This window comes from Danio rerio, chromosome 7 (genome assembly GCF_052040795.2).
Source record: "Danio rerio strain M-AB ecotype USA chromosome 7, GRCz13ab, whole genome shotgun sequence".
Taxonomy (NCBI): domain Eukaryota; kingdom Metazoa; phylum Chordata; class Actinopteri; order Cypriniformes; family Danionidae; genus Danio; species Danio rerio.
The window spans coordinates 73,504,793-73,530,000 of record NC_141027.1 but is presented as its reverse complement, the minus strand read 5'-3'; the positions used below and the strand labels follow the sequence as shown (position 1 = coordinate 73,530,000).

Genomic DNA, 25,208 nt, shown 5'->3' with positions numbered 1-25,208 from the left:
ATGCGCTATTATAGTTGAATTGAATAAGCAAAATTGCCAGTACATGTGTAAATGAGTGTGTATGGGTGTTTCCCAATACTGTGCTGCAGCAGGAAGGCACTAACAACATGAGAAAACATCATTTGTTCATTTCACCATTTCATTTATCTGGCCATGACGGAAATGTGTCGGGGGGACCATAAAAAGGGACGGACCCAGTTGTTTTAGAGTTGAAATCTGAAAGGTGAGTTATTTGAATATTTAACATGGCAGTACGGCACTTTACTTTTTGAGTATTATAGCTCTAATAATTAATAATAATTAACAAACTACACAATTACACAATTATATAAATGACTATAGTATATAAACAGGAAGCAGCTGGGTTTGTCACTTTTTTTGGGTGCCCTTACACATTTCTATTGTGGTCTGCATTATTTGCAGTGCCTTTCTCTAATTTCATGTATTGTGAGAATATATACATTTTGTATGGACTTCAGATACTAAATAGATAAATTCTAGGTTTTTGTCAAATGTCTAATGATGAAAACCTTTATATTACCTAAACTCTTGCTGGACATCATTATTAATACACACTTCCCATTATAATCTGCTATGATCAAACCAATTGCGTAGATAAAATAAAAGGACAAATACATTTCAAAGAGCTACAAAGAATCAGCAGGTAACATGTTGACATAATATTTACGTATTAAAGTGTATTAGCACACTCAGAAATAAAGGTACAAAATCTGTCACACTTTTGCATGGACTTTAGTACATTTAGGGAGAACTGGTCACACAAAAAGGTTCATTAGTTAATGTTAATTAATGCATTTACTAACATGAACAAACAATGAACAATACATCTACTACTGTATTTGTTCATGTTAGTTAATGTTAGTTAATGAAAATACAGTTGTTCATTGTTAGTTCATGTTAACTCATGGTGCATTAACTAATGTCAACAAGCATGGACTTGGATGTTAATAATGCATTAGTAAATGTTCAATTATGATTAACAAATGCTGTACATGTGTTGTTCGTGATTAGTTCATGTTATTAAATGCATTAACTAATGAACCTTATTGTAAAGTGTTACCGGTACACTTTTGTACTTTTAAGGTTTATGTTTTACCTTTAAGGTACTATGAAGTACAGGAGAAGTCAGAATCCCCACCCCCCCCCCCCCCCCCCCAATTTCTGTTTAACAAAAAAACAAGATTTTTTTCAACACATTTCTAAACATAATAGAACTAATTTCTAATAACAGATGTCTTTTCTCTTTGCCATGATGACAGTACAACATTTACTGTATATTTTTCAAGATCCTAGTATTCAGCTTAAAGTGACATTTGAAGGCTTAACTAGGTTATTTAGGCAGGTTAGGGTGATAAGGCAAGTTATTGTATAATGATGGTTTATTCTGTAGACAACTAAAAACAAACAATCGCTTAAGGGGGCTAATAATATTGACCTTAAAATGTTTTTAAAAAATTAAAAGCTAACAAGATGTTGAATTCTCTTATTATGGAAACAAAAGATTTCCCCCGAGTTTTGACAACTGGTTGCGAGATTTAATGAGCTTCATCCATTTGGAAAAAAAAAGCAGTTTTACAATAAATGGCAATACTAGGGCTTTTTCTGAAACATGGGACCCATTTAGAATTTGCATGTCAGTGTCTCTACAAACTGTCAAACTAAATAAGTACTTGTATAAATACCTGAGGATTAATGTTTGTAAAATTGGGTTATCAAGGCATATGCGTATTCTGTACATGTGTGTTTTTTTAAATTATTTTTTTTATTTTGTAATTTATTTGTTATTTTTTTTATTATTTTAATTTATTACTATTATTATTATTTTCTTTTTTTCCTCTTTTAGATAAATGTAATTTCAGCTTATTTAGAGGTTAGGGGTGGGAATAATATTTGTTTATATTTCTCGGTATAATTACTTTGTTATATCTGCAAAATCCTAAAAAGTGAGGTTTATTTATAAACTAATTTCGAGAGGATCACGTACTTATGATTTGTCACGGCTGGTCTCGTATTAGCTAATCAATATCTTCCAATCATACGAGCCCTAAGCTACCATAAATTAAAACAGTTTTCAGTCCACTTTATCTTCGTTTGGAAGAAACCTTCCCAATTCTCCTCCTTTACCATTAATCGGGCGGCACGGCGGCCCAGTGGTTAGCACTGTGAACCCCACAGCAAGAACACTGCCAGCCCTGGTTCCGCCAGGCCGGTAGGTGTTTCTGTAAAGAGTTTGTATATTCTTCCCGTGTCCGTGTGTTACATTATGCATAACAATCAAGCACTTGTCTAGCTCCTTTTCTCATGTGTTACCTTAGCTACAGCAGCCTGGAAGTTCTGAGATACACCGAGCTCAAGCTCCCCTCTCACTCTGCGAACGGGAGGAAGCCCCAGGCTCGAGATTCCCATGAGCTCGGGATTCTCTCCTGGGACAGCATGCCAAACAACAAGCTTTTGATAGATCATCATTTAAGTGTGAACTCTTGAAACAGATAAAAATAAAAATAAAAATATAAACTGCTTTTATTCTAGTCAAAATAAAAAATAAGACTTTCTCCAGAAGAAAAAAAGTTATAGGAAATACTGTGGAAATGTCCTTGCTCTGAGATTTGGAAAAGAACATCACAAGAGGGCTAATGATTTTGACTTTAACTGTGCACATTTGTACTTTTGAGATATTAAAGTGCACCTTTAAGGGCCTGTCAGGAACAAAAATGCACTTTTTTCCACAGACTGATTTTGTACCTTTATATCTGAGCGTGATATCTCTGTTTTATTTACAATTGCAAATAACAGTCTTTTAGTGTACCTTCTTGTGTGTCCAAGATGCGATTGTCAGATGTAGACACAAGTCCAATCCACCAGTCCCGCTCGTTCTGCAGGTGTTTTTGTAGAAACTGCTGGGTTTCATCATTCTGGATGAAGGCCAGGTGTCCGCCGTCCTGCTCGCACCAAGCCTGAGCGCTGAGAAAACTGAGCCGCACGGTCACAAACTCATAGCAGGAGCCCTCAAAAGACTGCTGGTTCTCTGTGCAAGAAAAACCTTCAGTAAGTGAGATGATACCAACCAGAAATACTAAAATTAAGAGTCTGCCATCCATGTCTAGCTCCTCTACATAAAGAAAGAAGATGCATCCTCTATATAAAGGCTTTTTGAATCCATCAGCCTCTGAAATGACAGCTGAATCCTTGCCTGTTGATTGGCTGTCAAACAAAAGCCAGTAATTTAATAGCCTAATGGATGCATATTGTTCTTTTGTACAAAGGGAATGTTCATTTAGATCAACTGGATAAGCCAACTGTAACCCACAGAGTGACGCACAAGGCAGATTGTCAGATGTTAGGGTAGTTCCAGGTCAGTATTTCACAAATATATAGTGATTCATTCATCATCATAGAAAGTAATTTGTTTTTTAAGGCCTAGGCTAATCAACAGCTGCTATTGAAAAGAATAGTTAATCCTTCATATCAGTGCATTGCAAGTATATTTTACAATGTACATCATTAAGAATATTTGTTCCAGTATCAATTTTGATTTTTTAGCTTAATTGTTCAATATCTGAATGACATCAAATATATCCATGTTCCAATGCGAGGTACTTACTTGTTGGATTTTCCTTAGGGTTTGCAAATAAATACACGACCACGAAAAATATTCATACATTTTCTTTTTGGCTTAGTCCCTTTATTAATCCTAGATCGCCACAGTGGAATGAACCGCCAACTCATCCAGCACATTTTTACAGAGCGGATGCTCTTCCAGCTGCAACCCATCATCTCTGGCAAACATCCACAAACACTCAATATACACTATGAACAATTTAGCCTACCCCAGGGTTTTTCAAAGTCTAAGACAGTGGGCCTCCCTTTTGACACAACTTATCCATTGGCGCCCCCCTCCTCCCAAACACGCACGCACACACACACACACACACACACACACACACACACACACACACACACATATATATATAAGACACAGACAGATGTCAGACTGTTAACTCACTTTTATCCTCATTTGCATGAAAGTGCAATTATTTACAGAGTAATAACAAGTATTTTAATATAACGTTTTTAAAACTAGGATGATTGTTCAATATGAATAGAACAGATCCAAGAACTGTCCATCCCAGTCAAAACAGTCGAAGTTTAGCGGGTCTCATGCTGTCATTAGCCAAAATTTCTTGACAAACCAAACATAAAGGTCGTGGTTCATCAGCTGGTCCTGTCCAGGTAAATCCTAAACTCAAATACTGATCATCATATCGTCGTCTTTTGGGTTTAAGCCCTGAACTTTAAGGCTTTGAATCGGGGGGTCTCAGAAACCGATCCATTGTATTAGCAGCCATATACCTGTATTGGCGGGCTTGCCAAACAGAAGCCAATTCACAGCTCTGGCCTTCTGGGTAAAAAAGATTTTCATATATATAATATATATATATATATATATATATATATATATATATATATATATATATATATATATATATATATATATATATATATATATATATATATATATATATATATATATATATATATATATATATATATATATAAAGAACAAACCTCTTTTTTGTCTTTTCCTCCTGAACAGCAGGGGGCAGAACAGACCTTTATCACCGACATTAAAACCACAGAAGAAACGCACCATCAACTCAAAACACACACACATACTCACACCGTTGTATTTCATAATGTAATGGAGCTTAATTTATGGAAACATTAGACGTATTTGATCCTGCGCATTATTTCTGGTATATTTGGACTAATCGGACAGGTAAGTGTCTCAGTCGCTAAATTCATATGCGAATATACCAATAGATTAAGCGATCTGCAGTACGTTACATGGAAGCCGCCGGAAAACATTGTGCTTTAGCAGTAATAATAACGAATTTATTCATGCGTGTACATTACACTAAAGGCGTCTGTAATTGCAACACATCGTCTTGTCATCTTGTTTACATCTAACGTTATGTGAAACTAGATATCGCTGCAGGTTTGTTTACAGCATTTATTTCTGTCTAACGTTAGCGGAGATCATAATATTACACATGATAAACGCTGAAACATTATTTTAAACGAGTGTAAAAACTGTTAAACTGCGTAAAAAAATAAGATACACGACAATATTTTGAGAAGGAAGTGAAACTAACGTTACACGCCTGGGTTTTAAAGAGATAGCTCGTCCAAAAAATGTCAATTTCCTCATCATTTGCTTACATTAAAGTGGTACAGAGATTAGTTTTTACAAGAAGGATATATGAATTACTCTTAAAATAGTATAACAAGGTTATAGAAAGGAAAGGAGAGGAAAAAATAAAAATAAAACAATATTAAGTCTCAAATGAAGGCAGAATATTAAAAAAAGCATACATTTGAGAGGTTTTAAATGCCTTTTTAATACTAAACGTTGAAATTGTATTGAAATATAGTTTTGGTTTTTATTTTTCAGTTTAAATGGGTTTACATTTTATATATTTACATTTATGTACATGAAACTTTCCAGCAAATAACATATATATAGTTTAAATAGAAACTTAAATGTTTTCTTCAGCGTTAAAAGGAAATCAAAATGAATGCAAAATATTAAACAAAGCACAAATTTGAGATGTTTTAACAGTTTTTTTAATACTAGACGTTGAAAAAAATAAGATACAAGACAATATTTTAAGAAGGAAGTGAAACTAACATTACACGTCTGCGTTTTAAAGAGATAGCTCGTCCAAATAATGTCAATTTCCTCATCATTTGCTTACATTCAAGTGGTACAGAGATACATTTTACAAGAATGATATATGAATTACTCTTAAAATAGTATAACAAGGTTATAGAAAGGAAAGGAGAGGAAGAAAGAAAAATAAAGCAATACAAAATCTAAAATGAATGCAGAAGCTTAAAAAGCACAAATTTGAGAGGTTTTAACTGCTTTTTTAATACTAAACGTTGAAATTGTATTGAAATATAGTTTTAGTTCTTATTTTTCAGTTTAAATGGGTTTACATTTAGTATATTTACATTTATGTACATGAAATTTTCCAGCAAATAGCATCTATATAGTTTATATAGAAACTTAAATGTTTTCTTCAGCGTTAAAAGGAAATCAAAATGAAGGCAAAATATTAAACAAAGCACAAATTTGAGATGTTTTAACAGTTTTTTTAATACTAGGCGTTGAAAAAAATAAGATACAAGACAATCTTTTGAGAAGGAAGTTAAACTAACGTTACACGTCTGCGTTTTAAAGAGATAGCTCGTCCAAATAATGTCAATTTCCTCATCATTTGCTTACATTCAAGTGGTACAGAGATACATTTTACAAGAAGGATATATGAATTACTCTTAAAATAGTATAACAAGGTTATAGAAAGGAAAGGAGAGGAAGAAAGAAAAATAAAGCAATACAAAATCTAAAATGAAGGCAGAATATTAAAAGTGCTTTTACCACCTCAGACAACTGGCTAAAGTCAAGCCATTTTTATCCCAGAAAAATGTTCAAACGGTGATTCATTCCTTCATAACAACACGTCTAAATTACTGTAACGCTCTTTATTTTGCTATTTCTCTCTCGTCTGCTGCTGGTTTAAAATGCAGCAGCTAGACTTCTCTCTGGCACCCGCAAGTATGAGTCGGTAACTCCAATCTTAGCTGCACTTCACTGGTTACCCATTAAATACAGAATTGATTTTAAAATTGTATTATTCGTCTACAAAGCCGTCAATAAGCTTGCTCCTCAGTTGCTTACTGACTTGCTTTATGCATATACCCCCTCTCGATCATTGAGATACTCAATGATCCCAGAACACGCCTTAAAAAACGAGTTGATCAAGCGTTTGCTGTTGCTGGTCCTAAACTCTGGAATAGTCTACCGATTCACATTAGACTTTCCCCCTCTGTCTCTGTGTTTAAGTCTGTTTTAAAGACCTATTTTCTCTCGCTTTTAATACTCCTTGATCACTGTTTTATTGCTCTTATCTGTTAAATGTTTTTTTTTTTTATTCTGCTTCTCTGTTATTATAACTCCCATGTACAGCACTCTGGTCAACCTTGGTTGTTTTTAAAATGTGCTCTATAAATATTGTTTTGTATTGTATTATTAAAAACTTGAACATTATTTGTTACAAAACAAATTTGGGGGAGTGACTAAACCTATAACTATTTAAAATCATCAATAAGGTCGTTCCAATAAAAGCGCTTCCTATATTATTTACCACAGTACATTGAATAATCAGTCTAAAATTGCATGCAATTGACTTCAAAACAACATTACCACTATTTAACCCTTTAAAGTGCATTACTTAAAAATATTTTTTTGGCCCACATCTTGGATTGAATAATATACTGGCACAACTCTGATAAATAGTTATAAGCAATTAAAATAATAATGATATCCTATGGATAAAAGGTCAACCAGGTGGTTATGATGCTTGTTAAAGGGTTAAAGTAGGGCAGTGTGCTTTCAAGGGGAAAAAAAAATGCCCCAGCAACAAGCACATAACCACATAGACATAACATCGCAACAGGGGATGTGGAGATAGTCCGATGTAGGTAACAGCCATCTGGTCTTACAGGTATAGAGCGCTGGTCACAGACCCGCCTCCTCATACCGGGTGTGATAAGCACACAGAGGAGTGGGATGCGGGGAGAACGCATGTGTGTGTGTGTCTGTAAGCTTTCAAAGGTATATTCCAAATGAGTGTAATTAGTATGTTGGAGCTGAACTTTCTTTTTTAATTTGTAATTAGATCATTCTTGTTTTGATACTGTATTTAAACTACTTAGTCTTCTGTAAGTTATGGTAAGATCATTTTTAAGTCCTCTGTAAATAATGGTAAAGTGTATGATGGCCACTAAAATGTGAAATATGATCATGCTGTTATGTTTTATTCCTAAGATGCCATCTTTTGATTTCTCCTAGGTAATAATGCTGCTGGCTCAGATAAATCAGTCAGCAGATTTCCAGCATGAGGATGATTCTCAGGAGGTCACGCTCTGCCTAACGGAGACTGTGGGGATTGCAGGTCAGAACCAAACCGTGAATCATTACTTTTCAAACACTGGCATTTTATTAATGAGAAATGTATGCATAGCCGTTCAGAGAAGTTATTGTTTTGATTGGAATGAATAGAAATTATTTTTAATATAAATAATAAAGTTTAAGTGGTTCTAATATTTCATTCGCTTTCTATTTTTATGGTACTTGTCTTTACCTTGCTAAAAATGAGTCGGAGTAAATAATTAATTAGGCCAATTATGATCTGCAGGCACATCAAGTGGTAAATAGGCTGTTAAATAGCAGTAAGCAATCACCTAAATTAATTAAGTAAGTCTTTATTAAGTCTTCGTCTAGTGATTCAATCTTCCAAATAACAATTAAACTTCTAAAATGATCTCCGTTTGTACATGTTTTAAGAGGTGAGCAACTAGTGCTCTTCTGGAAAAATTGAGAATCACTTTTGGATTTAGATTTATTTATTTATTTGTATTTTTTTATTGTGATTGCAATTCTCTCAGAATGATTAAACATTAATACAGAATATTTTAGTGTGACAGACAGAATACTGTGATTTTAAAATGTTAGTTTGGGATTGGTAATGATCAAAATATACAGGAGGGGGCGACAACTGACTGTTTAAAAGACATGCAGTACTGATATTTTCTAGCTTTATTGGTTTGATGTTCTCACTGTTTACTTAAAGGTATATCGAACAAACTTTAATAGTAGAATTGTTTGTTTAAGAGATTCATTTATAATTGCTGATTAATCCAATAGAAAAATATTTGGTCCCACTTTATATTAAGTGTCCTAAACTACTATGTACTTGCATCAAAAAATAAATACATTGTACTTACCGTGTTCATAATGTATTTGACAACACTTGTGGTGCTCTTGAGTTGATCGGAGTAGGATTATGGACAGGTTTGGTGGTATGGGTTGGTTTAAGGGTGGGTTAAGGTGTAAGGGATGGTCAACAGGATATTTACAAATTTAGTTACATAATTTAATTACATATGTATTTACATAAAGGTATTTAATCAAGTGTAAGTACACAGAAAATACATGTATTTACACAATAAGTCTATTGTAACGAATTATTATTTTGGTGTAACTACATAGTAGTTAAGGACACTTAAAATAAAGTGGGGCCAAATATTTTTCCTTCCTTCCTGGCTTATTCTTTCAAATTATTATTGATATTTTTATTTTGTTAAAATTAATATATTTTTCATCAATTTAAAAAAAAAACCTATTGTAAGTAATGTTATTAAAATTCTAAAAAAGAATTTTTAGCCTTATATAATTAAATTACATAAACCTTTCAAAAAACATTGGCTTGAATTTATTTATTTATTTATTTTTAGATTTTTTAATTAAAATTTTTATTTCTAAATGTACTTTGCAGACTCAAACAGATAAAAATTCTAATAAAAACATTTTGAAAAGTGTGCTCATTGCAATTTGCCAGCATGTCACTATTGCAATCTTGGTCAGCATAGGAGACAATTGAATTGTACTGTATTGTGTTCATTACAACACTCCTGATCATCTGTGCCGCTCTAATTGTCTTTTTAAATATTCAGATTGTGATCAGAGCATGGACACGGTCAGTTTGCAGGCTGTGACTTTATCAGACGGCTCCACTGCATATATACCTCACAATCCTCAAGGTACGTCTGTTACAAACATCCTGAACAACTGAGAGATTGAGACCCTTAAAGCTGAGCATCGCCTTGTATAAGAATCAAATTAACATTGACTAGCCAATTTGTTACTTGTAGTTCAACACACTCTTAAATAAAAAAAAAAAAAAGATCTTTACTTTGGTGCATTTTTAAGTTATTTTATTCAACTCTAAGATGTGTTATCATGACCTTGTTAATAAATTTAGGTGCAAGGGTTGGGCAATGAAACTGAAACACTGGGCAATTTAGTGTTGGAGGTTTCATGGATAAATTTGAGCAGCCTGGTGGCCAATCTTCATTGATTGCACATTTCACCAGTAAGGGAAGAGTGTTAATGTTTAATTAATGGTAGGCAAAGTGAGGTTTCATAAAACCCTGAAACAATCGAAGCAAATGTGTCGAAGCTTCGAAATGTTTCGAAACACCACTCTATGGTGACACCTAGTGGTCATTTTTTATGTATTGCACTGAAACAGCTTCAGCAAAGAACAGTTGAGCAAATTGAGGTATTAAACCCCACTTTGTAGGATCAACTTTCAAGTGATTTAGTGGAGCGGTTAGGGTTCCTGACTACCATGCGGGGATAATGGGTTCGAATCCAGGCTAATAAAACCATTTTGAAATGCTTTAATAACAGTTGGTAATGCTTTGTTCTAGAGCTTCACAATTAATTGTTAAAAGATCGCGATCTCGAGTCGACCCCCTAGACGATCTTAATCCAGCAATTCTACGATTCTGTCAATCATATTTTCAAGTTCAGGCGAGAAGAAAAAGCGGCTGCACAAGTCTTTTCACTGTTTCACACACAATGCTCAGTGACATTGACACCTCCAAATGATGTTGAATGAGTCACATAATGTATTTATAAGGTATAATTCACCTAAAAATGTCATTTTTGTCTTCATATAATGATGTTTTCGCGGCCATGGAAATCACACGTGATGTGAGCTGCTGACCGTGAGCTGTTATAGAGAGGGCACGCGCGCACTACTTAATGAACTTTAGTGAACAGAACCTGCTTATGGTAATACAGTTGTAAATAATATTCTGTTTGTGGCACAGAGTGATCGTTTGGGAGCCGTGCGCAAAGTATGAACAAGCGCTTAGCAGTCAAAATGAAACCAAAAGTGTGCACTTCATTTAAATGATCGTATCGCATTATGATTACGGCAAGCATTTGAAATGTTTTTTCTTTCATAGTGAACCCACAGTTGTGCATGAAAATAAATGTTTACAATGTCAGTATAACTATTCTAGCCTATATATTGTTGAATATAATCTGATAATGGCAAATGTCTGATTTTACCAGTGAATAAGTTTGTCTAAAATGACAGATTGCAAGCATATATCTCAAACATAATAATTCAACATCAGAATAATTATAAATAGAATAGAATTATTTATAAAAACCAGTAGACCTACACATAATATTAATATCGATGTTGTGCCATATGTTTGTTTTACCATACCTGTATTTTACATATACAGAATCTTTAGAAAATCGTGATCTTTATTTTAAGCAAAAAAATCGCTATTCTCATTTTTGCCAGAATCGTGCAGCTCTACTTTGTTCTTGTTTCGTTTTGTTTTAGCATTGGTCTGACATCCGAACAAACACTATGAATAAATGTGTCTTGTTTTGGTCATAAAACAGGGTTGTTGCTAGATCAGACACGGTTGTGGCCAGAAGTTAACAAGAAATATTTATATTATTCATTAAATTTCCCATTTATTGGATTTTATTAACGTCTACCCAAACCCTAAACTCAACCATCATAGTACTGTGGAAATAAGGGTGTCATGATCCTCCAAATCCTCGATTCGATTACATTTTCGATTCAAAAGGCACGATTCGATTCGATTTTCGATTATGAATAATTAATTCATTCAAACCTGCATGGTCTTTGTTTTACCCATAAACAAATCATACAGTAAATGAATAAAGGCAAGATACACACATAATTACCACCTGTCAATCACTTTTTCTGCGGGACTCGTGAATAGGCAGTGATCTGTGTCGTTATAATGGCGTCGGTAAAAAAGACGCACAACCAACAGGAACCAGTCAGCAGTATCTGAGGTGTTCGCTAAAATGACTAAGTACAAGTGAGTGAAAGATTGAAGCAGTCTACTGATCCTCTGACTGCCTGGACCTGCTGTCTCGAGTGCATTTCTGTGTGTGCGTTTGTGTCTGTGTGGTCACGTGATGTGCATTTTCAGAGGTAGAGAGGAAGGAGGGCTGCTCAGAAATGCTACACGCCACTGTGGATGTCAAATCGTTGTCGTTCTAAAATGTCAGTGTAAACAGGGCCTGAGTGTGTACTTTTTGCGAGCGGATTTGCAACGGGGGCGGGCGGAGGATCGCGATGCCGGTGTTGTCTATCGGACGAACCGTCTGTAATACGTACATAGCAGAGCTGGCAAAACTGTGTTTTTTTTTTGTTTTTTTGTCGACAACACGAACGTTGTCAACATAACTCACTGGAAATCCAAAATGCTTACACACCGGCGACTTCATTGAAAGAGGAGAGGGATTAAGTTCTGTCAACGTATCTGCAGTTCAACAAGCACTTCAACAAGCCTGTTTTTTTTCCCGCTTGGCAAGCCAAGCTGACGTGACATGGGGGCGTGGCAGCATCGACGATTCTATTTTTTTGATTCGATAATCGAAATTGAGCATAAATTTCGATCGATTTCGATTTAAAATCGAAATCGTGACACCCCTATGTGGAAATATTAATTATTGTTTTGCAGTGTTACAAAAATGATGCTAAATTGATGGTGTATCCACAGCTGTATCCTATCCAGACTATACCATAAAACAGAAACATGATTAAAATTCAGAAAATCATGATTTCGGAGTAATTGTACAAGTCGGGATTCGAACCCAAAAGTCATTTGAAGCACAGTAACAGCGTGCACACGCACCTTCCACTAAGCCATATGAGACAGAAATTTTTTTCTGACCCTGGCAGTCAAATGCAAATTCGCCAGGTCCCAAAACGCTTCTAAACTGATCGATGCTTTGAATCGCTTTAGTCACGTGATTAGGTGTTTCCCAACACTTTAGTCACAAGATTTGGGTGTTTCGGATCATGCTTCGGTGCAGTATTTTGAAACACTTGCGCTTCGGGATCTCGACACTGTCAAAACGTCAGTTTCACGTCAGCCATCCCTATGTTTAATTAGCAGAGTAATAGCACAGTTTTGCTTAAAATATTACAATTCATACAACATTATATGTGACTTACCAGAGTTCAAAAATGGACGAATTGTTGGTGCGCATGTCACTGGTGCATCTGTGACCAAGACAGCAAGTCTGTGATGTATTAAGAACCAAAGTATCCAGGGTAATGTCAGCAAACCACCAAGAAGGACGAACCACATCTAACAGGAGTAACTGTGGACCCAAGAGAAGGCTGTCTGAAAGGCATGTCTGGGTTCTGACCCTAATTGCATCCAAAAAAAAATAAAAAATAATAAAAAACACTGCAGAGTTGAATGTGCACCTATTTACACTAAATTGTTTGTTGGGAGCTCCACAGGGTCAATATACATGGCTGGGCTGCTATAGCCAAACCTTTGTTCATTTACACCAGTGCCAAATGCCGGTTTTAATGGTGCCAGCAGAGAAAATCTTGGGCTGTGGACAATGTGAAACATGCATTGATCTCAGATCAGTGGAGTAGCAGATGGGCCCGCAGGACACACACAGCGGGGGGGGCCATGCGTGATTTGGGGGCCCGACATCATTGCGATTTTCAATGATTGAAAATCCGGCAACCGCAATAATCAAACTCTTGGGAACAACTTTGGTCGGAACCAAAGTTCACAGGTCTGTATTCTCTGAACTCCTCTCAAGCGGTGGACTACTTCATTCTGATTGCTTGCCGCTGAACCTCGTCATAGCTCATTACCATAAAGTTGACTTGATTTCAACTCTCCTTGACGCCCACACAGGAGAAGACGCGCCGCGCTGTTCCTCGCCGGCGGTTCTCATTAAAAATGAATGACTTCTGGCTACTTTGACGCTCTCACGGCTTTCGGTTTGTGATCGCTCCTCAGTTTGTGAAGGCTTCCCTGCATTGTCGCTCCACCCGCCCCCTTTCCCGCTCCTCAGTTTGTGATCGCTCCTTAGTTTGTGATCGCTCCTCAATTTGTGAAGGCTTCTCCGCGATGTCGCTCCACCTCGCCTCCCTTCCCCGCTCCTCAATTTGTTATCGCTTCCCCGCGTTGTCCCCTCCCCCCAAACCCCCCCAACTGGGGGCCCTGTCAGTGAACCCTGCAGGGGGGCCTCCGCATTTTGCACTACGCCACTGTCTCTGATGAGTCCACCTTCACTGTCTTTCCCACATCCGAGAGAGTTAAAGTGTGCAGAAGCCCCAAAGAAGCCTTCCACCTAGCCATTCCCAAGACGAATTGATGCTGTATTGGCTGCAAAAGAAAGCCCTACATCAAACAAAATAATTATTGATCTAAAACCAGGCGTTTCAGGTTCATTGTCCAAATCCTGTACATGGTTTCAGGATTTAGCATATTTAATTCTTCTTAATTATTAATACTTTATTTTTACTATTATTATTGTTATTTTAATTCCACTACAGTCTCTGGTATATTCTTTTTATACAACCTTTAATTGTGGATTTCTTGTTGTTTCATTGTAAAATCTCAAGTTTGCTTACAGTTGTTGTGTTATTGAGTGTGTACTGGTTCTTTTCGTCAGACAACAGTATAGTTGAAGGCCAGGTGATCCAGTTAGAAGATGGCTCCTCTGCTTATGTGCAACACATTGCGGTTCCAAAAGCAGGTATGTTAATGTGTATTATATATTAAAGCATAGGTCCCAAACTCAATTCCTGGAGGGCCGCAGCTCTGCACAGTTTTGCTCCAACCCGGATCAAACACAGCTGATCCAACTAATGAAGGTGTTCATGACTCTTTTGAACACCTCCATAATTCGGATCAGCTGTGTTTGATAGGGTTGGAGCAAAACCGTGCAGAGCTGTGGCCCTTCGGGAATTGAGTTTGAGACTTTTGTATTAAAGAGCTCAGATTTTGCCAAAATCACTTTAATATGGAGTTTAAACAAAGTTGTGTAGCAACAGTGTATGAATATAGCCATGCTCTAATAGTAAACATTAATTAATTCTATATAATTCATTCATTCATTTTCTTGTTGGCTTAGTCCCTTTATTAATCCGGGGTCGCCACAGCGGAATGAACCGCCAACTTATTCAGCGAGTTTTTATGCAGCGGATGCCCTTCCAGCCGCAACCCATCTCTGGGAAACATTCACACACACATTCACACACACACTCATACACTACGGACAATTTAGCCTGCCCAATTCACCTGTACCACATGTCTTAGGGCTGTGGGGGAAACCAGAGCACCCGGAGGAAACCCACGCGAAGGCAGGGAGAACATGCAAACTCCACACAGAAACGCCAACTGAGCCGAGGTTCAAATCAGCGACCTTCTTGCTGTGAGGCGACAGCACTACCTACTGCGCCACTGCCTCGCCCCTTAATTCTATTTTTATAATCATAATTGTAATATTATAATAATGCCAACGCATACATTTGTAGCTCCGCCCTCTTTTGAAAAAAATCACACAATCTCATTTGAATTTAAAGCAACAGTCACCAAAATGGCATAATTTAAATTAAAACATAAAAGGGGCAGCTTTAAAGAGTTAATTTCAAGTAATTTGTCGTGGAATTTTGAGCTGAAACTTAACATACACTCTCTAGGGACATCAGAGATAACAGGTCCCCTTTAAATGTGGGAATAATGTAAGATTTACCTGACGTGATCTTTCTTTTAATAATTTGTTAACTGTTAAAATCATTGAAATATTTCTTCTCTTTTGTATTATGCCTACATTAGATGAGCCAAACAACTGGATGGGCTCCTCTGTCTGTGATGTTGTTGGTAATGAGAGTTTGAGACTGGAGGATGCTCAGACCGTTCAGCTGGAAGATGGAACTACTGCCTATATCCACCACACCACAAAAGGTTTGAATGTGGAAAATGTTGAATGGGATCCTATGGAACATGTTTTCTGCTGCAAACTTTTTTTAAAAGGGCCTTTTTTGTATGAACATTGTTATAAATTCAGAGGAAAAAACTAAATAATTGTAATAAAATAGATAATGCATGCAATTCTGAGATGAAAGGTGGAATTGTGGGATAAATGTAAAGGTGCAAGATAAAGTTGTGAGATAATAAAAAATTGAAGCTGCAGTTATTTTTTTATAAATATATATATTTTTAATATCATGTCAGAAACAAACAAAAACTTTATAGCAAGATAAAAACTATAAAACCGAAAAATGTGATGTTGCAAGGAAAAAGAAGTCTGATTTTTTTTATTAGATACCTACGAGAAAAATGTCACAATTGCTAAAAAAAGTAACTTATTATTATTATTATTATTATTATTATTATTATTCACTGGCAGAAGTATAAACAAGTTTAGTTTGGCTTGTCTTTCTGTAATTCTGAGACTTTTAAATGACCTTTTTAAAAGGTAATTGCAATTTTTTTTCACACATACTGTATGGCAAGATCTGTCAAAATCTGGTGAGGCATAAACTTGCTAGTTGTGTCTTTTTATCTCTGTTTTTTCTGCCTCAGTTACAGATACACCTAATTTTTGACATAAACAAGAACTCAGATTTTAGAGAAAAAAAATGTCAAGTTATTTTTTGTCCAACACTGTTTCCCATGACCTTGTCAACTAAATTAGCTACAGGGTTTCAGTTTGAATTATTTTAATGATTATTATTTTATTGTATTTATTATTATTATTATTATTATTATTATTTTTTTTTTTTTTACAATCTTTGGTATCTTTAATTTTTGTATCTCTTACAAGAACTCAGATTTTAGAGAAAAAAATGTCAAGTTATTTTATCCAACACTGTGTTTCCCATGACCTTGTCAACTAAATTAGCTACAGGGTTTCAGTTTAAATTATTTTTATGATTATTATTTTAGTGTATTTATTATAAATAATATTATTATTAATATTTTATATTAGTCATAATTTCAAAATTTTACAAAATATATTTTGAGGCGAGAAAGTCAGAATTGTGAGTGAGAAATCAGAAAAATGAGCACTCATTTTGAGGAAACAAAGGATGTTTTTGAGCATACTTTATTCGTTTTTCTTTTGGCTTTGATTGCATTTACAGATGTGTATGAACCCAGTACACTGCAGGCGGTGCAGTTAGAGGACGGTTCCACTGCTTATATTCAGCATGCCGTTCAGGTGTCACAGCCAAACACCATTCTGGCCATCCAGGCAAATGGCACAGTAGCAGATTTACACACGGATGCAGCCATTGACCAGGAAACAATGAATGCTTTGGAGCAGTACACGACCAAGGTATGAATAAAGCAAAAGACTTTCACAATCTAGTCAAAATGAAAAGGGTCTATCATGAAAAAAAGGGTCTATATAATGACCTTAAAAATATAGATAACTGCCTTTTTAATATTTGGTATTTTATATTTTTCTATAACATATCAATATGGGTGAACTAGTTTTTGGACGTTATCGTAAGTTATTTGTTAGATAGGCTCCAGATTTGGCTTCAGTTTTGACTAATCGCACAAATATAATATTGTATAGCTTCCTACTGAAAATATGAATATAAAAGATAGATTTGTGAGGGGTGTACATATAATAAACGGCAACATATTATGTATTGTAAGTAGTTTTTAGCACAATCACCTGCTCACTTTGGTCAAAGTTTGGCAAAAAAAAAAAAATTGCCCATTATTTTTCCTTTCTTGCAGATTGAGGAAATTGACTCGTACACAAACCCTGAGCTGATCAGCAATGATCCTCAAGGTGTTGTGGAGATGCAGGTGATCATATCATATACCATGTAACTGTTTTCAATAGACAAATCCTAAGCTTCCCAATAAAGGTTTTTCCTCTGTCCCTCCAGATTGTTCTTCAGGGTCAAGGAATTCGGCGTAATGTGCAGTCGCCCGGGGAGAAATGTTTCCGGTGTAATTATGACGGATGCGGAAAGCTTTACACCACTGCTAATCATCTTAAGGTATAGCTTGTGTATTTGAACTCATCAACTTGTAATTAGGTGGTACGGGGCTCAGTGGTTAGCGCTGTCGCCTCACAGCAAGAAGGTCGCTGGTTCGAGTCAAGGCTGGGTCAGTTGGCATTCCTGTTTGGACTGCATGTTCTCTCTGTGTTGGCGTGGGTTTCCTCCGGGTGCTCCGGTTTCCCCCCACAGTCCAAAGACATGCGCTATAAGTGAACTGGCTGAACTAAATTGGCCATAGTGTATGTGTGTGTGTGGATATGAGAGTGTATTGGTGTTTCCCAGAACTGGGTTACAGCTGGAAGGGCATTCCCTGCGTAAAACATATGCCAGAGTAGTTGGCGGTTCATTCCGCTGTGGCGACCCCTGATAAATAATTAAGCTGAAGGAAAATGAATAAATGAACTTGTAATTGATCAGAGGACATTACAAATGCTGTACATCATGATTGCCATAAGATGTTTATTTATTTATTTATTTATTTATTTATTTTTTTTTTTAGGTACATGAAAGAGCACATACAGGGGACAAGCCATACTGTTGTGACTTACCTGGCTGTGGAAAAAAGTTTGCAACAGGTAAAAACAAAACATTTCTTGGTTAGTTGATAGGTTTTTTTTTAAAGAAATTAAAAGGTAAATTGGTGATACAGTGGCGCAGTAGGTAGTGCTGTCGCCTCATAGCAAGAAGGTCACTGGTTCGAACCTCCGTGAAGTTGGCACCCCATAAAAACAAATAATCCCCAAAACTATGCCATTCGTTTGTGCTACGTTTGTGCTGATTTGTGCCGCAAAAACGAACGTTTGTGCTGGTTTGGGGTCTGAGATATTAAGCATTACTTTTTTAACCGTGTGACGTCACTCTCCACCCCATGTTGCGCAATTGACTTCAAAACAGCACGGGTCGTTTGTGCTCGGTTTGTGCTGGTTTGTGCCGTTAAAACGAACACGGTATCTGTTTTCCTCTTTTAGATATAAGCAAAATATTTCGGGAGCCGTGACGTCACTCTCCACCCCATTTCCTCCAAATTGCACAAAACTGGTATCATTCGTTTGTGCTGGGTTTGTGCTGGTTTGTGCCGTTAAAATAAACACTTTATCTATTTTCGTTGTTTAGATATAATCAAAATATTTCGGGAGCCGTGACGTCATTCTCCACCCCATGTTGTCTAAATCACACCAAACTGGTATCATTCGTTTGTGCTCGGTTTGTGCTGGTTTGTGCCGTTAAAATAAACACTTTATCTATTTTTATTGTTTAGATATTGCCTTATCAAAACATTTCGGGAGCCGTGACGTCACTCTCCACCCCAGGTTGTTTAAATTGCACAAAACAGGTGTCATATGTTAGTGCTGGATTTGTGCTGGTTTGTGCCGTTAAAATAAACACTTTATCTATGTTTATTGATTAGATATTGCCTAATCAAAACATTTCGGGAGCCGCGATGTCATTCAGCGCCCCATTATTTCCTCTAAATTGCACAAAACAGGTGTCATATGTTAGTGCTGGATTTGTGCTGGTTAGTGCAATAACAATTAACACTTTATCTATTTTTATTGATTAGATATTGCCTTATCAAAACATTTCGGGAGCCGAGATGTCATTCAGCGCCCCATTATTTCCTCTAAATTGCACAAAACAGGTGTCATATGTTAGTGCTGGATTTGTGCTGGTTTGTGCAATAACAATTAAGACTTTATCTATGTTTATTGATTAGATATTGCCTTAAAACATTTCGGGAGCCGCAACGTCACACAGCGCCCCATTATTTCCTCTAAAATGCACAAAACAGGTGACATTCTTTAGTGCTGGATTTGTGCTGGTTTATGCCATTAAAATAAACACTTTATCTGTTTGTATTGTTTAGATATTGCCTAATCAAAACACTTTGGGAGCCGCGACGTAACTCTATATTGCACCAAACAGGTGTCATTCAGTTGTGCTGGTTGTGCCGTTAATAAACACTTTATCTGTTTTCCTTGTTTGGATTTAACCAAAATATTTGGTTAGATTTGTGCTGGTTTGTGCCATGAAAATGAACAACAGATATTTATATTTGTGCACATATGTTACTTTCGTTTGCTCACAAATTGTGCTCGTTTGTGCTGCAAAAATATTATGTGTAAAAAAAATAATATCAGATCATTAAGAGGTCTCTCCACCCCAGTTGCTACATATTTACTAAAAGAGTCTCGTTTGTGTGCGTTTCATTTGTGCTGGATTGTACCTGAAAGTTTCGTTAGTGTTGCTTCTTTTATTAAAATATTGAATGAAAGATAATGATATCAGCTACCCGCATATTTTAAAATATTTAAATTTGTTTGGGCTGATAGAAATTTTGTTTAAGATGCTTTTTTTTTTAGATAGCCTAGGCCAAGGTTATCCTGAGATCTTTTTATTATTAGAAAAAGCATGAAGGATGCGAACATAATTTTGACATATTTATTCCAAGTAAAAGGGCTTGGCCAATATAAAGATAATTGGCTACAACCCTGCTACTTATCTACTTCGTTTTAGTCTCATATGAGTAGCCAGCATGCTTAACGATAGGGGAAAAAAATAATTTCAAAAAAATATAAATAATTTTTATTAATTTTATTTATTAATTTTATAAAAATGTATTAATATACATTTTGTTTTACCTGTTTAACCATGCAGCGATTTTCTCTTAAATACTCTTATCATCTGGTCGTCCATATTAGGCTGCTTTCGTATTTAAACTAGCAGCCTAAACTTTTCTGTTGTGGTAGGTAGGCCTACCACTTATGATTAAGTAAAGCAGCTTTAGTGGACTTATTTAGTCAATATTTATTTTATGGGGAAAAATAGATTATAACACATGCAAACACATAGGCTCTGCGTTTTCTACAGATAAGTTTTGGTTTTCGTGATTGTGTTGTTTGTCATACAGTAAAAGAACAATGTCCAAATGGCAATAAAATAACAATAAATAATTGATTAATTAATTACAATTAATAATAATAATGATAACAATAACAACAATCATATAAAATATTTACATTCACTTAATTGGTAAACACTGTGCGTTTTTATCACGGGCTGTAGGATGTTATTTTGACCATTTTGATTTGGTTTAATAAAAGATAAACATGTAATATTTTGTCACATTTTAGTTATCCTTAGTTATCTTCTTATTATTGTCATTATTATTAATATTATTATATTTATTTTATATTTAATAACTTGTAGACTCTTTAAACAATGAGGAAATAATTAAACTTTTTTAATTCAAGGCCCAGACAGCTTGTTTTGTAATTTAATGCCGGCTATAGGCTACCACCAGAAGGACGGTTATACGGCGTGTTGTGATGTCGGCCGTCACCGGAGAAAATTAATTTAAACTTTAAAACTTTAATTTTTTGGACTTTTGTTTGAAAGCTTTAGTGGCACTGTAGCTGTCCAAGGTACTGTTGTATAATTTAAATTATAGCCTATATATGCACCAATAAACAAGTCGAATGAATGAATGAATGAATGAATGAATGAATGAATGAATGAATGAATGAATGAATGAAATATAGATTCTTAAATGTTGATATTGTTTTTGCTAATAAAAAATAACAAATGTTTAATAAAAACAAAATGAGCAATTTTTAATATTTATACAATTCAGTTAAATATAAGCTGGACATTTTTGGGGACATGTAATTTCTCTGTGATCTTTAATATATACTGGGTAGCTATATTTTCTAAAATCTCAACCAGGAATTGCTTTAATATGAATATGCTTTACATCCTGATATGCTGTTGTTTCATTTTCATTTTTATTCAACTTGAAAAAAATCGGTATTTAATGTTTGAATACTAAAATAAATAGCAGCCATTGTTTAAATGGTTATTTTACCAACAAAATGTATATTTTATATTTTTATCAACTTTTGATATAAAACCTCTGTGTAATTTATTGATTGTTAAAAATGAAATAATTTAAGTGCTATATTTTTTATTAGTGAAAGTGCACGCTTACTTTGCCCAAGGCCTGTCAAAAAATATATTTCTGCCACTATAATACAAATGCACTATTATTGTTTTATTATCATTGTTTATTTTTCTGTAATGTATAAAATTTTTGATACATTTATTTCCCCTCCAATCATTTTCATTTATCACGTTAAATTTTGGTCATTTTCCCTCCAAATAAAATTGATTTGCTGTCTTGCCTGGTTTAGCACGGAATGTGAGCCTAACAGTTCAGCATACAAAAGGGTCCGAACGATTGGAAAAGCGGCTTTTAAAGAGACAAACTATATGCGAAATTTGTTTCAAAAAGATATTTTTTTCCAAAAAAAATATCCGAATTATATTTTAATTTGAGGCCAACTGTGCGGGTGGATGATTTCCAGTCAGTGGAAAGTAGGCCTATGAATTTAATATGCCTCATATTGTATCACAATCTTCTGTCATATATTTGCAATTTTTTAAATATGTCATAACACAAATGAGACTATTTTAGTAAATATGTAGCAACTGGGGTGGAGAGACCTCTTAATGATCTGATATTATTTTTTTTACACATAATATTTTTGCAGCACAAACGAGCACAATTTGTGAGCAAACGAAAGTAACATATGTGCACAAATATAAATATCTGTTGTTCATTTTCATGGCACAAACCAGCACAAATCTAACCAAATATTTTGGTTAAATCCAAACAAGGAAAACAGATAAAGTGTTTATTAACGGCACAACCAGCACAACTGAATGACACCTGTTTGGTGCAATATAGAGTTACGTCGCGGCTCCCAAAGTGTTTTGATTAGGCAATATCTAAACAATACAAACAGATAAAGTGTTTATTTTAATTGCATAAACCAGCAAAAATCCAGCACTAAAGAATGTCACCTGTTTTGTGCAATTTAGACAACCTGGGGTGGAGAGTGACGTCACGGCTCCCGAAATGTTTTGATAAGGCAATATCTAAACAATAAAAATAGATAAAGTGTTAATTGTTATTGCACAAACCAGCACAAATCCAGCACTAACATATGACACCTGTTTTGTGCAATTTAGAGGAAATAATGGGGCGCTGAATGACATCTCGGCTCCCGAAATGTTTTAATTAGGCAATATCTAATCAATAAAAATAGATAAAGTGTTAATTGTTATTGCACTAACCAGCACAAATCCAGCACTAACATATGACACCTGTTTTGTGCAATTTAGAGGAAATAATGGGGCGCTGAATGACATCGCGGCTCCCGAAATGTTTTGATTAGGCAATATCTAATCAATAAACATAGATAAAGTGTTTATTTTAACGGCACAAACCAGCACAAATCCAGCACTAACAAATGACACCTGTTTTGTGCAATTTAAACAACCTGGGGTGGAGAGTGACGTCACGGCTCCCGAAATGTTTTGATAAGGCAATATCTAAACAATAAAAATAGATAAAGTGTTTATTTTAACGGCACAAACCAGCACAAACCGAGCACAAACGAATGATACCAGTTTGGTGTGATTTAGACAACATGGGGTGGAGAATGACGTCACGGCTCCCGAAATATTTTGATTATATCTAAACAACGAAAATAGATAAAGTGTTTATTTTAACGGCACAAACCAGCACAAACCCAGCACAAACGAATGATACCAGTTTTGTGCAATTTGGAGGAAATGGGGTGGAGAGTGACGTCACGGCTCCCGAAATATTTTGCTTATATCTAAAAGAGGAAAACAGATACCGTGTTCGTTTTAACGGCACAAACCAGCACAAACCGAGCACAAACGACCCGTGCTGTTTTGAAGTCAATTGCGCAACATGGGGTGGAGAGTGACGTCACACGGTTAAAAAAATAATGCTTAATATCTCAGACCCCAAACCAGCACAAACGTTCGTTTTTGCGGCACAAATCAGCACAAACGTAGCACAAACGAATGGCATAGTTTTGGGGATTATTTGTTTTTATGGGGTGCCAACTTCACGGAGGTCTGGTTCGAGCCTCGGCTCAGTTGGCATTTCTGTGTGGAGTTTGCATGTTCTCCCTGCGTTTGCGTGGGTTTCCTTCGGGTGCTCCGGTTTCCCCCACAGTCCAAAGAAATGCAGTACAGGTGAATTGGGTAGGCTAAATTGTCCGTAGTGTATGAGTGTTTGTGTGAATGAGTGTGTGTGGATGTTTCCTAGTGATGGGTTGCGGCTGGAAGGGCATGCGCTGCGTAAAAACGTGCTGGATAAGTTGGTGGTTCATTCCGCTGTGGCGACGCCGGATTAATTAAGGGACTAAGCCGACAGAAAAATGAATAAAGAAATTAATTAATTGTAGCCTACCGTTTTCACTACCTGACCCACATGGTCTTTGCTTTACCCATAACCAATCCATAAATAAATAAAGTTACAAACAAATGACCACCTGTCAATCACTTTTTTTCCGCGGGACTCTTACATGAGTACGCACAGTGATCTGTGTCATCCTCATGGCTTTTCCCTCAGCTGGTGGAGGGGACGAGAGTTTGGTTGGAGTTCACTGTAGTGCATACATTTTCATTGTTTTCACTGCAAAATCGTCACCGTGTGTGCTGATTTAGGAGACATTTATGCAGAATGCATCTTTGCACCTAAAAACGCCAAACGCTGCGCTCAGGAACATTAAAACAGTTGTTATGCGAACTGGCTGAAGTAAAAAACAGTCTGCAATGCTTGCCCCGCCTTTGTGCTCCTCTTATTGGCTCACTGCTCTAGAAGTGAACACGAATGATTGGTTAATATCAGCTGTCAATCACTCACTCAATGACTTCTGCTTTCAGATGACAGGAGCTCCAACCGCGAAAATGTGAAGCGATGAAGATGAGAGAATGAAAATAACACTGACAGATTTACCTAAAGTTACTAATAATGGCACAACTTCCTAGTAAACATGTGCTGAATTTTATTCCACCATTTACACTTTTCCAAGAGTAGATAAAAGACTTCCAGTGGCTCAAAGTTGGCCATGAAAATAACTAAAGCCATTCACTGTTAAGTTTGTGGGACGGGGTTTGCAGGTAATAAAGTTTGGCACTGAATCTACTCATTTTAAGCGTGAGAGGTGTTGTATAATCCTTCATTTAATCCTCACGTTGCTGTCAGCCATGCAAGCGGCAGCTATGTAACATTTAACACAGCTCATAAAAAGACCGTTATTGCTATTAAGATGAAATGCAAATAATAAGTTACATATCAATATAAATGTGGGGCTAGGCGATGGATGGCGATACCGGCTCAGCATCGTGAAATTTGTCGACCATCGGGGATGGACGATCGCATCGTCTATCGGCACAACCCTAGTAGCAGTTTCGTTTTTTAATCCGTGCAACAGAAACGCGGCTTAGAAGCCTATACGATTATTTAACTGTGAATTAAAGCGCAGTTAATAGTGAAACTATGGCTAAAATCGTTGCATCCCTATTGACGATATCAGTGCATAGTACAAA

At 35.9% G+C, this 25,208-nt stretch overlaps 2 protein-coding genes across 4 annotated transcripts in view; one reads left to right on the top strand and one right to left on the bottom strand.

The window, feature by feature from the left end:
- Nucleotides 1–3,796, bottom strand: part of pkd1l2b (polycystic kidney disease 1 like 2b) — a 57,265-nt gene extending 53,469 nt beyond the window's left edge. Inside the window, exon 1 of the mRNA XM_087262123.1 lies at nucleotides 2,828–3,796. Coding sequence (XP_087118249.1) covers nucleotides 2,828–3,119 — 292 coding nt within the window. The 5' untranslated portion in view covers nucleotides 3,120–3,796. The remainder of the gene's footprint in view (nucleotides 1–2,827) is intronic.
- Nucleotides 1–25,208, top strand: part of znf143a (zinc finger protein 143a) — a 705,859-nt gene that overhangs the window by 669,471 nt on the left and 11,180 nt on the right. Inside the window, exons 1-9 of one of the 3 annotated variants that reach the window (XM_087259240.1) lie at nucleotides 4,657–4,857; nucleotides 7,834–8,039; nucleotides 9,601–9,687; nucleotides 14,426–14,509; nucleotides 15,592–15,720; nucleotides 16,902–17,095; nucleotides 17,509–17,580; nucleotides 17,664–17,777; nucleotides 18,280–18,355. In XM_087259240.1, coding sequence (XP_087115366.1) covers nucleotides 7,943–8,039; nucleotides 9,601–9,687; nucleotides 14,426–14,509; nucleotides 15,592–15,720; nucleotides 16,902–17,095; nucleotides 17,509–17,580; nucleotides 17,664–17,777; nucleotides 18,280–18,355 — 853 coding nt within the window. In that variant the 5' untranslated portion in view covers nucleotides 4,657–4,857; nucleotides 7,834–7,942. 3 annotated transcript variants of the gene reach the window in all.